The following is an 18,468-nucleotide window of genomic DNA, read 5'->3' on the forward strand; positions in this document are numbered from 1 at the left end:
CATGGGGCGCAAAGAAATATGTTCAATTACTTGCCATGGTATATCTTAAAGAGTATGCTGCGTTTGTTAAAAATGGTCCACAAGAGCTGCTCCGGCAACTCCACATTTGAGCCTGCTTCAGTGCTGTAAGATCTGACATCTGAGTTTTTTGTGTAGTTTGGCAGATGTAGATGAGGTCAAATGGGCCTATTATTGCATAAATTACATTGCTAGTATTACATTTCGTAAAGCAGGTCAATGTAAAATTCACATTCATGTGCAGAAAAACCTTAAGGGCTCCTTTACAAGCCTCTTGTGCTGCCATAGCATCATTTTTCCTTACGCTGCGGTGGTGCAGAACAGTCCCCCACCTGCACCATATTTACAAACTGATGCAATGGGACCATTGTGCCAGTTTTTAAAACCTTGCCCCACATTATTCATGCGCAAGGAATAATGTATGCAAATGAGGCATTCCCCCACAAGGAGGCCCTTAGGAATGGTACAATGAAATCTACAAGGTTTTGCTGTGTCATTCTGTCGTCATTTTTAATGCCTGCTCGGGGCAGGCATTAAAGTGACTCTCTGCTTTGTTGTATGGACCTCCCTGCTCATTGCTGGACTAGGGTCAACATTTTTGATGCTATTCCAGCACAGTGCCACAACTGCGCCAGAAATGGACGCAGCTGTGCTAACGGGTGCAATGGTGCGCTGCATTGCAAACACAGTGCTACCATGCTGTTGTTAGGGGGACACAGGGTTGTACAAGCAAACTGGCGTATCGTGAGCAATGCACCCGTTTCTTGTTAATGAAGCCCTTAGTGTTCAATTAGTACTTGCATGCCAAGCAGTGACTGAACTTAGAGTGGCCTAGAAGTGGTGCCAGCCTCCACTAGGAGTTTTTAAGTCACTTTAGGTGGTGGCAGGAGGGCGTCCCTAACAAGGATGTCCCTAGGGTTATTTCCCCTCTTAAAGGAAAACATTGGTTCCTTTGTGGTGGTGAAATGCCTTTCCACCAGTGTCCAATGCTTCCTGACAATCGCTTTGATTTTGTTGCTAGCATTTGTATTTGTTATCTCTTTCTCGAAGTTCTAAAAATATGCCCCTGTGATTACACCAGGCTCTCTGCCTTGCCTGTCTGACAAGACATCTTGGACAACCACACTCAGTCAGTTTCTTAATCAGTGTGTCAGACTCCGTGAAATAATCTGACCTCTTGGTGCAGTTCTGTCTTATGAGCAGGAACTGCCCAAAGTGTAAGTTGTCTCTAAGGCTTTGTGGATGACTACTAGAGTAATGGAGCAGTGAGTTCCTCTCTGTCAGTTTCCAGTGTAGTGAGACATAAATGATTCCCTCTTCAACCTTGACCCACAGGTCAAAGAAAGGGATAGCTGTGTGACTATAGTTCATAGTGAATTTTGTGTCTGTGGATGATGTGTTGAGCCATGAATGGAAATCATGTAAATCTTGCTCTATCCCTCTTCAAACCAGAAAAACAAACATTGTCTGTATAACTAGCCACTTTCTTATACCTGCTAGGTGGGAGTTTTGGGCTGTGATGATGTTATGTTCCTCATACTCTGACATATAAAGGTTAGCCAAGTCCGGGGTGAACCTGGCCCCATTGCTACTCAACTGACCAGGAAGTAGTATTGGTTGTCGAATTGGAAGTAATTTTTTGTCATCTCTGTCTTGGTGAGTTCTGTAATGAACCCACTAGGTATCTGTGTAGGTTGGTCTCTCATTTCCATGAGATCAGATATTACTCCTAGTGCCTCCTCCTAGGGTATATTCGTATGCAAGGACTGCATGTCAATGGTGACCAGTAGGTCAGTTTTTTTATTGAACTCTGTCCCCTTCATCGATTTTATGAAAGTCATACTATTGCATATATGCCATCTTGTTTGTGGTACTAGGAGTTTAGGAGTTTGAGAAAAAAAAGTCTATGTACTGGAACAGAGGCTCAAGGATGGACCCACAGCCTGATACTATGGGTCTGCTGAGGGAGGTGGGGGGCTGCAAGCCTCCTATGGGTCTTGGGTAAAGGATATATCACTGGTATTCAGGGATGCTCCTTATTCAGGAAATTATGTTCATTTTGTGTTAAAAAAACCTTGCTCCAAACCAGTCCTTGGGATTTTTGTTATATGGGTCCTGATATCATTGGTGGGGTCACTGTTGACCTTGATATAGCAAGTGTCATCCCCCAGTTGGGTCAGGATTACAGTGTGATAGTCTGATAAATCTTGGATGACAATCCCACCCCCCCCTTACCTGCCGAATTGATTACTATATTGAGGTTCTTTTTAAGTGTCATAATGGCCTGGTTTTCAGTCTTAGTTATGTTATACTTAACATAACGTCTCTCTTTGCCAAGGGAGTCAATGTCTTTTGTTACCATGTTTTCAAAAGCCAGGATGTTGCTTGTCATTTTGTGTGTGTGGCATGAATGTAGAGGGTGGTCTAAGCCCTATCGCATCAAATTTAGATAGAGTTGAGCTGCCAGCAAAAATCTTATTCACTCTGATCTTTCTAAACAGCCACTGCATCTGGAGTTTGGTCTCAAAAAAGTTTGGTCTGGTGGTAGGTACAAAGTACAACCCCCTACAAAGGATGGCAAGCTCGGAGGTGAGGGTATGCTACGACAGATGAAATATAGGTGCATTGGTGATAGGACGAGTAAGGGTGGAAGTGTAAGTATCAACTACACTCAATAGAGGGATTGGGTGTACCTGGATGGGCCATCACTGGCAGGATGGAGAGCAGAGCTGGGCACAGCCACCACTGGCAAATCAATAGGATGTGCCCAGGCTTCACACAAAGGATTTCACACACGACCTACTTGTTCCTGTAGTCACACTGGAGCAAGGGGAGGAAAGAAACTCCAAGCACTTCAAAGGAAAATCTCTAGAAACGTCTCCTACTTCAAAGAAGGCATCAGGTATAAAAATAGGACCCTCAGACCCAATGTTGAGTTCACCTTCTGCACCTGTGAAAGGAATCTCAGAGGGCTGCCCTGCTGCTGTGGCCTGCTGTATACATTAGAAAACTGCTTTGCCGCTCATGGAAGGACTGCTCTGCTGCCTGAAGCCTGCCTTGAACCATCAGAGGCCCACCTTGCTGCTTAAGCCCTGTTCCACTACATGAAATCAAGACTACAAGAGTGACTCCAACAGCTAGTTGGGTAGCCTTCAGATCAAAGCCTCAGAGACAAAAAAGGCTCCAACAATCTTGGACTCACACCTGGGCCCTGCCTGAGTGAGTTCTAATCCTCCAGTGGTGCCTATCCAGTCCTGGACGCTTGGAGGTGGTGCCAAGATAGCCAAAATCCCAAACTTTGGACTTTTTGGCTTAAAGTGCTCTGAGAACTGAGAGGGCACTGGGACCTACACAACGAACATCACCATCAGCCTGACTTCACGTCAGCTCCCACTATGTTCTTCTTCACAGCAGCAAATCCTGTGCAGCAGTCCCTTACAGCTGGGATATCCAGCCTTGATGAGCCCCTGTTGACTACAGCTTGCAGCTTTGTTTCACTAGTGATTTCTGACTCCCAAAAAAAAGACTTAGGACCTCATTATGAGTTTGGTCGGTCCGTGGACCACCATGGTAGAGGTCTGACCACCGCAACTTTGGCAGTCAGACCGCCGGATTATGACTCTGGAAGTTGGACCACCAGAAGATCACCAGCAGACTGCCGGCACCACCATAGTTAGTGAGGCGGGTACCACGGCGGTCCTGACTGCGGTGGACAATGTTGGAGATCCCGGCATTGGGATCCCCATGGCCATTACGCCCTGCAGGACCGCCAAATACACAGGGATGAGGTGAAGAGAAAATTAATTCTTCCAGGTATCCAGTGGAAGGTGCAGGCTCTGGGCCACCCCCCTCAACTAGTAACCCAATTTCCAATATCCCTTACACAACAAAAATGTTATTCTTCAAACTAGATAAAGAAATGCCAGTGAGTTGGTTTGTAATATTCAGCATAAAAAATCATTGGTGTGTACCTAAATAATAAATTTAGTTTTTTTATGTAGCACTTTATGCCACAAAACTACAGTTTCTAAGTGCTCTATATAGCAGATGTTACTATTTCAATAATTTGATAGTACCCAATGTACTATTTTTGTAATTTTATCTCATAATTTTGAGATCATTGCATTTCAGAAGTGGCCCTGAAGCCCTGTTAGTTGAAATACACTTTTATACTATCTGCTTAGACGTGTATCCCTGCATCCATACATACCACTGCATACACACACCCACAAGAGCTGTCTCCAGTCCCCATCCATTCTAACCTCATGCTAGAATAAGTTGGGAAAAGACAAGAATATTTTCCTTGGTGAATTGCTGTTCCTTGTGGCCAGCTGTGAATGTCCCATAAGGCTGTTTTTCACATATACTTTGAAGCAATCATGTTGCACTTTCAGAGTGGGCTGAGGAGTGGGACAAAGGACTCTGCCTTCAGTTTACCTGATCTATTGTTCTGTGGAAAGCTGTCCTTGTAGAGCAGCAGGAACTTGCAGCCCTTGCAGTTTTATTGCTTCTGTTGGCATTGCACTATCCTTTCCATATCTTCATGAAGCCTGTGGAGTGGCGGGGGTGGGGGGTGGGGAAGCCCACAGTTTGAAGACCAGTGATTTAGATTTACTACTGCCACTCATTTTATTAAGTCCATATTTTAAAATGTATTTTGTTGTAATAGTTTTAATTAACTATGCACTCTATTAATGAAATCTGAGTCTACTATTCCCACTCCAACGTAAGCAGCAGTAGAGAAAGTGTGGAACTTTGAAGGGGTCAGACTACCTATTCCCACTCCTAACGTTTTCACATAAAGTATTAAAATAAAGACCAAAAAAGAAAAATTATGTTTTAATACCTTTAACATAAAAAAGTGTTTATTAAATATAAAGCAAATGAAATTAAATGTAATAAATACACATTTTATATTGCAAATCAACATGATTAAACAATTAAAAATGATTTCAGTTAAAACACTTCTGACCCTACTAACCTGAGCATGAACACAATTACAATTAATAGAAGAAATGCAATTCTAAATGATTAAAATCACATTAAAAAGTAAATAAACCAATGAAGATATATAAATGAATAAATATACAATTCAAATAATAAAAAACAATTGAATCAACCAAATAACAATTCATAAAAAATCAACAAATAATTAAAATAATGCGTTATAAATTAAACTATATACATGATAATCATCAATTAAATAAATTAAACAAAACATAATTATACATGTACACAAAATGCATAACAGAAACATCCCACCCTAATCCCTTACAAACACAACAATCTGCTACTAAATTAACAATTTCTAACTAAAGTAGAAAAAAATATAAAAATATTTACAAAAAATACTACAACTTAAACATAAATATTACAATACTTTTAACTTTTACTACTAAAATACCTAAAATGTATCATACTAATTAGAAACAATAGTATGTACAACTATATTAAAACAATGTTATGTAGAGCTTTATAAAAAAAATGATATAAAAATCAACAATATTCTTACTTTCAATATTTCAGTCCCTTAACATCACAATATTCTATTTGTGACCCAGGATACTTTTTATTTGATATTTTGGTCAAACATCCTTTGCACTGCTATATGTTTATGGGGTAATGATATAGATAGTCTACTTGTACAGCAAGGCAAAGAGGCATACTGAGTTATTGAATGTATACATTTCACATTTGTTTACAGGCATGGCAAGCTCCTGTGTAAGAGAGTCTGATTATAATATTAGAGACATGGCATGTTGGGTGCCTACTAAAACAGGTGACAGTGGAGTGGTATGAATGTCAAATTTCTTGTTCTGGTAAGGATTTGTATTTTACTCTTTAAATTGGATACTATAATTCAATAAAATGAGGCAAAGGCAAGTACCAATTTAAATTTACAGGTGAAAATGTGCACAACTCCAAGAGAACTGCAAGAAGTGTACTCAGATTTACTATTGTGAGTAACTCTCTGATGTAGACTAATGCGGATTCAAGAACTATTTCTGAGGTTCCAGGACAGTCAAAGTATGAAAACCTTTATTGTTAGATTACTTAAAATCATTACAATGTGCAAGAAGTTCTGAAAAGAGATAAAACGTATATGGCAAGTTCTGAATAGTGTGCAAAGAACTAGTGCTGTTATCTATAACTGGATTTTACGCACATTTTAAGAATACAAAAATTATTAAAATTAAATAAAAAGGATTTTGTGCAGCAGTTTTAACCAAGTCGTTTACAGCAGAGGCAGTGTACAAAGAGCCCTGTGTCAGATGGCAAGGGGTATAGGCTCACACTTGGACCAAGGAGGGTTTTGTGGTTACAGCTAATGTCAGGGCCCATTCAATACCTAAAATGTTCTTCACTGTTCGTGAGATTGTTCTCTGATTTGCAGAATTAAGGCAAACCAAAATGGCTTGTCTACAGGTTCACACCCCCATTTGGTTCCAGAGCGGACACAGCCACTGTCAGCGTATGATCAAAGTAGCGTTGCAGAGGCAGAAAATATGAACAAGGGTTTCTGAAGCAAGCTCACATAGACGACATGGCAAACCTCTTATGCCCTCAGCCAACGTCTGTCATGCACTGGTGACGGTAAACTCCTGTGGTGGTAGTTCAGATATTTACTTTTTATCCTGCAGTTTCCGAAATACTGCTGTGGGCTCAAGACCTTATAGCTGTTTAGCCATGCATACAAGCGTTTCTCTAAGGTTGCCCTGCCTTCTAGTGTGGAGGTTATTTTTATGACTTTTTTGACTGATCTTTTGAAAAGGTCATGATTTACTTCTGCCATTCATAGGTCCACCAGGCCTAACTGGTTAATCATGTCGTCAAGATAGTCTTGAGCTGGTAAAGATGACTTTTTTGTACTCTCCTCACATATGTTGTGGTTTATAGTTGTGACCTCAGAATTTTAAAATTTGTGACAGAGGTCACAACTTTTTTTTAGGTTCCAGGACAGTTAGGAATAACTGGGCCCCAATTGTCACAATGAAGTAATTTACCATGAGTGTGTACCAATGGACCCTCAGGCTAGATGACAAAATTACCCTTTCAGCTCTTGACTCTGTGTGCCAAAGCAGAGCTGTCCAAGGTTTCCTCAGGAAGGTGATGTAGGATAGATAGAATTGAGAATTTAGTAGAATACTTCAATACCACTTAATAATGAATTGCCCAGCCGGTGTTTCAAAAAAAAGTATGATGCACTTTTTATCGCATGGGTGTTTGAGCACCTCAGTGTCAGACCTTTTTTTTTTAATGGTATTAGGTTTTTCAACCACAAGTAGCTCTTTAGTCTTGTTATACAACTGCACAAACTTTTTCTGCATATTCAGGGCTATTAATTGATGCAAATGATTTCAGGAGATTTCACAGCAGGCCAGACACTGACACACTTTGGGCGCTCGGTTTTTGCCCAATTGTGATTGGCATTTTTGTCTGCTTTTACAATGGGTGGTAAAGAGGAGTTGCCCATCTGTGCCTCTGCTGCTCTCCCCACTAAATTAAGTGCTGCAGTGGAGGCAGCGAAATGCCCCTTGGTATAATAAATGCGGGTCAAAGTCTGCATGCCAGGGCAAACCCTGCATTAATATCTCATTGCCGTAGGCAGAATTTGTGAAAAAACTTTGAGTTATTTTTATTTTTTTGACAAATATGATCAATAGTTTTTGCATTTCTCAAATGAGCAAAATCAAATCTTAGAACTCTGACCTAGAAATGTTGCCCCGAGTTTCTGGACTCCAACAATATTAACTATGTGTGGGTTTTCCAAAGGAACGCTATCTAGGAAATCCTTTGTGTAGTAATACTGCAGATCATGAAGTTGTGACAGAATCATTGTTTGTAGTGCACTGTACATCTGATGACAGATATTAGGAGTACATGGAAAGTACAAAAATGTAGATATTTTCTAATTCTGAATGATCTAAGGAATCTATTTGCAGACCGAGCTTCCCAGACTGGTTTGCAAGTAGAACAGTATGAACTTGACATGTGAGAGACTTTTTGCATTTTTGCCCAAAACGTGGTAATTCCCTCTAGTTTCTTTCACGCAAGAACATATTCCTTCAAAGACTTGACTTCCAACATTGTTCAGTTCAGTCTCCTGTGCATGGGGGTACTGGAAATGAATGGATTTTCTATGGATTCAGGGTGTTTACAGAGAATAAACTAGGTGCAGTGTAGTTTGGAAATTTAAAAAGCAGCTGTAAGCAAAATGCTGGCTTACAGTACCTGTCTTCTGGTCACAGATATTACCCATGGAAACATACCACAGCCATGTATTGTTAACATCTACACATTCTAAAGCTTCTATCACTAAGTGCACCTTCCTCGCACCCTAACTGGATGGCCGCTAGATTGCAATGAGTATTACAATTGTCATATTTTTAGCACTTTTTCCAACACATTGTATAATTTCCTTTCTCTCTCATGTAGAAACATATGCTTCCAGGACACGACCTTCAACTTTGTATCTCTGGATCGCCTGGCCTGTATATATGGTAAACAAGCATGTATGGGTTTCAAACTATGGGTAAAAGAAATCACAGTTTCTTCTCCTTTCTGTCACAAGAAACTCAAGATCTTCACCCAACATTCCAACAATTCTCTTGATAAAACCGTTATCCCACAAGTGTTGATAAGGCTTCTGTAAAGGACAGCAATAAGCCAAACCTGTGGCTCAGCAGAGACCACTTTGATACTATATTGACAGAACATGGTGCAATAGGCCCACCCACACATGTGAGGTACTGTTTCTATTGGTACACACACTGGAACATTGGGTGGAGGGAGTTTTGATGTTCCCAACACAATCTGAACATTCCAATACAGAAATTTGAGGAAATCCTTTTTTTTAAGTCAGTTCTACTGTGACTTGAACATTCAGGGAGGAATCTTTAACAAAGAAGAAATCAAACTTTTTTTAATTTTAGCAGATATTGAAATATCCTCAAAGATTTCAGGGATGAGTAGAAAGGCAAATGTAGCCATTTTGCTCCAAAGATTACCACGTTGGTCTGTGAATTGTTAAATTGCCAACTGTTTTCCATCATCCATCTTAAAATGTAATCTTCATGATTCTATTGTGGTGGAATTCTGGGTAAGAAAGAGGAGTGGCAACCTCACAAGTCACACCACCCAGGAGTCCTCCTGAATGTAATGTTCAGAAATGCCTGGGTTTGGTAGATTTACCTAGATGAGGTTGACCCCACACCCTGATGTTTGTTTGTGTGCCACATTGAGTAGCTGGGCATTGTTTGAATTTTATCTGAGGCCAAGAAAAAAGCTAAAAAAACATTTTTGCTCCTTGTTAGGGCACACATCTGCTCATAGGTCCATGCCACAGTAAAGATCTGAGTGTAGTTGTGGATTTTGTCTGAAGCTAAGAAAGAAATTAAACCAGCAGCAACGCAGTTTGGATTTTTTCTGAGAAAAACCCATACGTCTTCTAGGCTCCTCGTTGTGTCACAGACACTTCCCCGCATGTCTGCGTGGATGTTGGTGTGTCTGCAAACGAGCAAGGAGCTAAGTATTTTTTTATTTTTTTTTGGAATAAGAAAAAATATCCAGTCAGCATTTGGCTACTTGTTGAGGCATTTGTTTCTTAGGCTACGCAAATTTTAAATAGCATCTAACTCATTGCTGGCACACAGACATACAGCTCCTTCCTCTCCAGATCTTTTTCTGGGACAAAGAAGCACTGGAAGACAAATACTCTGTCTGAACTGAATAAAGAAGTGGAGACTAAAAGGGGAGGAACTAGGAGCAATGATAGTTTATCCCTTTCCAATGCCCACCACATGGTTCATGTATTCTGTTGGTGGGGGGTAGAAGGGGTGGGAAGGAGGATGTGCTACTCCTCCTGTCCTCTCTCCCACCTCCCTCACTGCCATTAAGAGAAGAAAAAATGCCTTTGGTTGGTGGACATTTCTAGGGAGGACCTAAGGTCAACAGTAGCTGCCCTTAGCATCTCATAGCTCCACCCATTAGCTCATTTCTTGGATGGACCTGGCAGGGGTGGGGGCCCTAGCCTGCCCTACATTTGCCATAAAAACATACTGTTGACATCCTTTCATGCCACACACATACACATGCAAGTGCACCCATATATATGTGGTGGCCAGTAGGTAGTTATAGTTAGGGCCTAGTTTCCGTAGGAAAAGCTTCTTTTTTTGCCAATATCTTTGGTGCTGTTTGACGAATCTTCCTGAAATTTTCAAAACTAGTTTGCCACTCACTTCAGCTGCTGTCTTGCAAGTTTTAGGGTGATTCGTCAATCAGAGCTAAGAAAAAGTGGAGGTCCCAAAACGCGTTTTCCCCATGCAATTTTCCAAGGAGATTATAGACACAGCTACACCCTGAACCGACTCAGCCTAGTCCCAAAAGCAAAACATAAAAATAAAGAAAAGGTGTCATGATGGAGTACCCTGACCCCCTAGCCCTAGTCCTCAAAAACATTTTTTTTCTTCATTTTCACAATCTGCGAATCTGCAGCAAAATTGGAAGAAAAACCCGCAATGCAGTCTCAACCGCTTGTTTACAGTTTAGCCCTTGGTTAGGTCAGATCCCGGGGGCCTGCAGGATACAAAAAAAAGTATGGAGGTGGTGCATGCAGCCCCCCTCCTAGGGCTCTTCCTGGGGCTGTATAAGTTGAAGGGGGGATGCACGGCCCCCGTCAAGGAGGCAATGATGGCCCTGGGGACCGCCACCCTTCAGGGATGACTCCTGCTATGTCCCAGGGTGCCCACCCCAGGGACATAACTCTTTGCTCTGACTTGGCAGGAGCTTTGACAGCTCCCGCTAAGTCAGAGCAAATACTTTGGCTCCAGAAAACAGTTCTCACTTGCTGGAAGAGGAGGTTTCCTCTGTTTCCCTGCCTGCTGAGGTGTAGGCAGGAAAACAGAGGAAACAACTGCTCTAACAGAAAGGGAGCTGCATGTTTAGCAGCTCCCTCTCTGTGATAGCAATGCTGGCTCCCAAAGGAGGCGGGTATCCAGCTTGGATGACGGGGGCCTTCCGGCTCCCCTGGAGGATCACAACGGTGTGACTGGGTCCCCTGGGGGGCACCCAGGTGACATGGCCAGGACCTGGGGGATGGGGTCCCTGGGGCAAAGATCGGCCTGGGGAAGGGGCCGCCCATCCCCTCTCCCACAGTAAAAAAATGTTTAGACTGGGCCCTGAGGGATGGGGTCCCTGGGGCCGATATCGGCCCGGGGAGGGGGTCGCGCAGCCTCACTGCCAAAAAAATAATAATAATAATGTTTAGGTCGGCCCTTGGGGCATGGGGTCCCCTTTGCCCATATCAGCACAGGAAATAAATATCGGCACAGGAAATAAAAGGTCCTGGGGGATGGGGTCCCTGGGGCTGAAGCCGGCTAGGGGAGGGGGGACCTGTGGCTCTTCTCCACCCCAAAGAAAATTTTAGGAGGCCAGGCCTCGGGGAATAGGATCCCCAGGGCCAAGAACGGCCCAGGTATGGGGGCCACGGGGCCACCATAACCCCCATAAAATACATATATTAACCCTGTAACTTTGGGGATGGAGTCCTTAGGGCCAAAATCAGCCAGGGAGGGGGACAGCATGGCCACCCTCCCCCCCCAAAAAAACACATTTTAGAAGGCCGGGGTCTCAAGGCCAAAATCAGCTAGGGGATGGGGGCCATACAGACCTGCAGGCAACTCCATCTGTGCATGGCCAAAGACCTTGTGCAGTGTGGGGTTGGGTGGTTAGGGGGGTTGGCCAGAGGGACTGGCAGCATGCATGTCACGGCGCGAAGTTGAGTGGTTATCGGTGTTGGCCACAGGGCCTCGACCATATGCAGAGGTAGTTAGATTAATGGATAGTGATGAAAATTACTTTACATTAAAAAAACACATAGAAATTCTCTGAAAAAACAAAGGTTACAGGGTCGTTAACTTTTCAAAATGTTTTTTAGGGTAGCACAGTACTCCCCCGCTACTAATTCTCACCTCACTTGCCGAACTACATTAACTACAACTCTCCCCATCTTCATCCACTACCTATACCCTTGCATAATACAGAAGTCAGAGCATGTGAAATCACTGCATTAATTTTATGATACGTGAAATTACATGATTTGTCTGAACACACTGCATGGTAAAGTGGTGACTTATAGTTAATGTAGAGTGGCGAGTGAGGTGAGAAGACTGTGTACAGAGGTACACAAGTTATGTGTATTTTAAGGTGGTGCATAAGTTGAAATGTGAGTTAATAAGTATGACATATTAGTGTGAAAGTGGTGCTTGAATGATAAATTTAAGATATAATTATAATCATGAGGTATTCAAAAATGTAATCTACGGGATGAGGAATAAGGTTTGTGATCATTGTCAGGATAGCATATAGTTTATTTCAGGCCTAACAGTAACAGAAACACTTTTTAAAGTATATGTATAAATCATATCAATCACAAATGTCGGGAGACTTTTGTCTCCCCATTGTTATGGGGGTCATGTGCTCATGCCTATAGATAGAGGCACTTCTGTGGGTCTAAAACATTCATTTTTCATTTTCTCCATGTACGTACTTACTGCCTGTTACTCTGTTAATATAGCTGTCATTTAGCCCTCCTTCGATCTCATTTCATTTTCAAAAATACCTTCTTTAGAGTGATGGTCAATTTCTCAGCACAAATTTGTGTTTTCTGGTTCACTACTCTGTTCACCATTTTGCAAGACTGGTCTGTTTCCTTGCAGCGATGTGTGATTTTGTCAGCATGTTCCATCTTTCACATATCCGCGAGTCCCATGCGAGATATGGAATAATGAATGTCCCCTGTACATTAGCCGGGATACTAATTTCTTTTCATAAATTAAGTCAAGCAGAAAATGCATTTCCGTGAGGAATAAGCCTTAAAGAGTAATGTGTTTTAATCTTCATTTCTTTTGTAGGTGTCAGACTTCAGTCGGCTTCCAGGTCTTGAAGAGCTCATCCTGTTTTCCAGTGGAACAGAAGCTATAGCCAATAACACTTTCAAAGCTCTAAGTAAGCTGAGAACGTTAGAACTCTTAAAGAACAAATTGCGGTCAATCCCTAAGCCACTACCAACCAGCCTGGAAGTTCTTAAACTCAGTGATAATCTCATCAACGCAATCCAACCATCTGATTTTGAAGGATTAAAAAAATTGCAAGTACTAGAGATTAAAAACAACATTCTCACAGCTTTTGCCGCAAGTCTGTTTTCCCCACTTTTCAATTTGCAGATTATCGTTTTGGATGGTAACAGCATTGAATCGGGCTCTGGCCCACTCAGACTCCCTCGGCTCAAAAATTTGAGCCTGGAGAACAACAAACTCCATTCACTCCCAGGGACATTTTTTGCCCACCTCCCATATCTTCAGTATTTAAGCTTATCTGGCAACCTGCTGAATAAAGTTCCACATGAGCTGCCCAGGACCCTGCGGATCCTAAAGCTGGAGAGGAACCAAGTAAAACATATAAGGCTGCGTGAGATGAAACACCTGGAAAACCTGACGGACCTTGTGGTTTCTGATAATCAGATATCTTCTCTTGACGGTGTCTTGCTTTCTTCTAACCTCACCACCCTGGACCTGTCCAGGAACCAGCTGAAAAGCGTGCCACACAGGCTCCCCTCGAAGCTACAGAAACTTGACTTGAGCAGTAACCAGATCCAAAGAGTGACACTGCTGGACTTCCAGGGCCTGCCGGACTTGAAGCACTTGTTCCTTGACAACAATGCAGTGAGCGTCTTTGAGGATGGTGCTGTCCAAAGGTGTGCACATTTGACTAACTTGGCACTGGAACAGAATTTGCTTACCACAATTCCGATGAGGTAATTTAATTAGTATTACAAGTTTGAATGCAGTCCCACTTTCCTTAAACTGTAAAGCATTCTTCCCCTTCTCTACAAAACTTTATGTTTTGTGAGCTACTGACTGAGTCACTACATTTGTTACACTCACTCTACTCAAGGGGATCTGTTGGCACAAGTAAATATTCAGGGGTTTTCTAAAGAGTGTCAGAGAATGAGATTATCAGCAGGCAGGTCGTTACAGAATTTAGGGTCTGCCTTTGAATTTCATCTGCACTGATGGACCATCAAACCCCTGTGGCCCAAACCTCTGCAGCTTCTGGGGGATATGTACCCCCAGATTTTGGAGTGGACAAGGTGGGAGGGGACGAGGGAAATAAATAAAAATCTGGGGAACCTCCACCGTTAACAGAGACACTCCCTATATCTCTCTCCCAGCACCACAAGGACTCATGGAAATTGTTTTAAAGTAGTTTCAGAGACTCCCCTGCTGTGCTGCAGTGTCTCAGTGGAGCAGCCAGCAGGCCAAAGAGAGGCAAATCAGCATCTGAAAAAACCCTCAGCTGACGCCCGAGTTCCTGAAATTTTCTCTTAGCTTCAAAATAAGTTTTGAAAAGGAGAGAGGCTATATAATGAAAATGTGTCTGTGCTGTTTTCATTTCAATTGTAACAAACTTGGCTAGCCTTTGATGCTGTATCAAGTTTTAAAAATAGGCCATGTATGTTTTCTTTTTTGGTTCCAGATTTAAAAAAAACAGTTTGTTTTATAGATCCTTGTGCCTCTCTTCACTACCTTTCCTTCTGCCTAGTAGGCACATATTAAGTCTTAAGTTTTCTATTTTTCGTTCAGGATTTTGCAGCTCTGTTTTTCCTTTTCTAGAGCCAAAACTACAAATACCAGAATGAAACCAAACTGAATGTCGATCTGGGCAAGTCACTAAAAGCTTGAGCCAGATGCCTGGCTGAGAATCAGCTCGAGGTCCTCTTGGAACCTCAAGCCCGAAATGAGCTGAGCTTTCACATGATGCCGCCCATGTAACATGGGGAACCCTGTTTGAATATTGGCCTCAGCTCTGCATCCTGTGAACCCAGGCAAATATTGCTGTGCCAAAAAAAAAAAAAACAATTTTCACAGTCTGTCGTGTGAAGAGTGTCCTTGGGCAAGATATTCACTTTTTAAAACTGTCCAAAATAACATATCGAGTCTTTCTGCCACCTGTGCTTTAATCTCATCCTTAGAAAGAGATACACATATAGTTCCTGAATTGCTCAGTGTAAAACTAGAAAATCTGGGATCAAACCATCTTCCATAAATCGTGTGATCCTAGGCAACTACTTTAGTTCACCAAATCTTTTTTTTCATTGTGTCCATTAGTTGATGCAAAACTGTAGTCCTGTTTCTCTGCTTGTCAAATGTCGCAGTTTTTTATCCTCAAAACGTGGTGACTTGAGCCTATCAAGGCCCTGCTTTTGACTTTCTGACAGGCCCTAGTAATGTGACTGACTGTCATGAAGTTCACTCTAGCTTTAATCCCTCTGCTTTTTTACTTAGACTCCACGGCTTTGCCCATTCTTTGTGCGCCTGGCCCCCACAGATTCAAAGTGTCCTGTGCCACTTGGGACAAAAGAGGAGGAAGCTGTTTGCTGTCTACTCTTTACTGCCTGCAGCATGCCAAGGACAAGAACTAGGACCTTCCACATACCACCCACTGGCTGGCTGGCAGAACCAGGTTCTGTATCATATAGTACCTCAGGCCCTCCTCAGAAACAGCCCTACCAAGCTTCCTGCATGCATGTGTTCTAAGCTGTTTCAGCCTAGATTTTGTTCTTTGAATCATGACTTGTACTCTTGTGTCATGAATTATAAAAGTAACACTACAAGTCACAGAATTCAAAGACATAAAGCCTGAATGGAGCAGGCATTATGCATGCACCTGTGAAAGTTGGCAGCTATGCATCCCTAACCTGCTTGACGATACAGGCCAAGTTTCATGATGAAAAAGAGGACGATCAGTGTGCTGCTCCGCCCAAAGCCCACATCCTACCACTGCCAGGTAAGAGACTGCTAGAGTGTAACCATGCACACTCCAACAACATGTAAAGTTTGAGCAGAGATATCAATGCAGTTCTGTTTAAACGTTTCGTTTTTCACTGCATAAAAACATGGGAACTGTGATCCTGACTGTTTCACTGTTGACTTTTTACCCCAGAGTCAAGGTTCTGTTGTTTTCTATTGTATGAAATATTTATTAAATATATTCTGATTTAAAAATTGAGGAACCTAAGCCAAAAAAAACTTTTTAAATCCTTGAATTAATCCTGTTTTGTCTCAACTTAAATTCACCTTTTCTCTTTTCAAGGAGCGGCCACCTAAGCCAGATACTTGATATCTGTACTACTCAATCACATGTCAGTAACAGACAACCAGAGGTTGAGTTGCTTCTGTACAATAATTTGCTGCATGAAACACAACATATATCAGTGGCTGGTGATAGAATATTCAAGGCTTCTGTGTAAAAGCTTTACCAATTTGTTTCCTTTCACCAACTGTTTTTCCTGTTCGTCATTTTCTTACATTCTCTGTTCAAAAATGTCATTTACTGCTTCTGGAATTCATGATGGGTCACTTGATGGTGACTACATTTCACATCAAACTGAGCACAGAGAGTCTTGACAAGTAGTATCATACTGTGCTGAGCTAGTCTTTTGTGATGTATGTGTGAACAAGCTTGTGACTTTTACTAATACCCTGTCAAGCAGTGCACCATAGCCGGGCCATCGGAATAATGCAATTCTGCGGCTGCTGCATTCTTTTCATATTTATGCATTTGTAGCATTTGTAACATAATCTGTCTTCTGCTGCATAACCTACAGAGTTTAAAAAAATTGTTTCTAGCTCAAACGGATTAACAGCTATTAAAAGGGCAGCCACACATATCACTGTGCAGTGGAGAGCCATTCGTAGGTTGACATGTCATGCTTATTCCTGTATTTGGTTGTCAAAATGGTACTAATGATGTGAGACCTTTGTTAAGATTTGTAAAAATGACAAGATAATGAAGTAATCCCATCATGAAATGTGCTGCATTATGCCACATAATGTGTATTTTATTGCTGCATAATTGAGTCAACCATGCCACATAATTTGGTCCTCTCCACTACATAATACCAGTGGCTCTGACCGTGGGTGATAACTGCATCTAAAATATAATGCAGACACCTAGAGTGAAAATGAAATGCAAGACAAACTAATATGTGGAAAATGGATTGTTCTGGTAGGAAAGCTTAGTTGTATAAAATAATTACTTCAGGAATCTTTGAGTATGACTGGTTGGTGCACTGGGGACTAGTGACTTGTTTGTACATAGACCTATGAGGTACCAGCCTGGGAGTGAAAGCACTGTGAATATGTAGGCCACTTAAAAAAATATATTGCACACAGTGTATAATAGGCTCTGCATGCTGACACGGAATGTGCAAAATGGCTCAGGGGGAAATATACTAACACTTTTCACTAGGCTTGCATCACAAAATAATGCAAACTCAGGCAAAGTGTTGTGTTGTGGATTACTTTCCAACTCAAATTCTGGTTTGCATTTGAAAATTGTCTATTGTAATGCAAAGTAGAGCTACATGCTACTTTGCGACAGGGGGATGGCGTGCGCAGTCTGGTTAAATTGAGTACACTTAAGGTCTCATAAGAGGACAGCAGCTTGTCACTCTCAGATTCTGATTATTATAATATGGCTTCCTACCTACAGCACCTCTCGATGTGGCTGGTGGATACCTCCAACAGGGACAGGGTGCTTCTGGTGGGCTGCTACCCCCAAGAGCTTGAGGTGCGACACACTTGAGATGCGAGTTCCTGACAGTGCCATACTCAATAGTGCTGATGTCTCAGGTCTGGGAAGATTTATGCAAATATGTACTAAGAGCCACCCCTTTCATGTCTGCCACGGAGATATGGACTCACCTCAATTTCCATAATCTAGCACAGGATGGATCGAGGGGGATGTCTGGAGCTGAGTGATCTGCAGAGCCAGCCCTAGGCATGGGCGAACTGTGCTCAGGCCTGGGGCACCAATATTCTGAGGGGCACAGCAGGGAGTTTCCTGACTTAGGGCCTGATTACAACTTTGGCGAAGGGGGGTTAATCCGTCCCAAATGTGACCGACATCCGGCCCACCGTATTATGAGTTCCATAGGATATAATGGACTCGTAATACGGCGGGCGGGATATTCATCACATTTGGGACCGATTAACCCCCTCCGCCAAAGTTGTAATCAGGCCCTTAACGTCCATCCCACTTGGTCTCCATCAGGTCCTGTTAAAAAAGCTGTAATCAGCCCTTAATGCTGTCCCGATCAATCTGATTTAGGGCCGGCACTGGAGACCGGCATGAGGCGGAGGTAGTTATTACATTTGAGGAGGCTAGGAACAAATTTAAGATCGGTCCAGGTCACTTTCTGGCATCATGCCAACCTAACCCCGTACATCTTTAACAAGCTTTACCCAATGCAAACGGGGGCCTTTCTTAGATGCAGAAAGCTTTGGCAGACTTCATTGATATGGTATAATCATGTCTAGTAATTACCAAATATTAGAGAATGATGACAGACACTCTGACTGTGATGCTATTATTGAGGATCAACTGATC

At 42.3% G+C, this 18,468-nt stretch overlaps 1 protein-coding gene across 1 annotated transcript in view; it reads left to right on the forward strand.

Annotated features, from left to right (window-relative positions):
* The window catches only part of LOC138297364 (nephrocan-like), a 119,824-nt gene that overhangs the window by 13,757 nt on the left and 87,599 nt on the right, over window positions 1-18,468 (forward strand). The window contains exon 2 of the mRNA XM_069236758.1: window positions 12,930-13,831. Coding sequence (XP_069092859.1) covers window positions 12,930-13,831 — 902 coding nt within the window. The remainder of the gene's footprint in view (window positions 1-12,929; window positions 13,832-18,468) is intronic.

This window comes from Pleurodeles waltl, chromosome 5 (genome assembly GCF_031143425.1).
Source record: "Pleurodeles waltl isolate 20211129_DDA chromosome 5, aPleWal1.hap1.20221129, whole genome shotgun sequence".
NCBI classification, from domain to species: Eukaryota; Metazoa; Chordata; class Amphibia; order Caudata; family Salamandridae; genus Pleurodeles; species Pleurodeles waltl.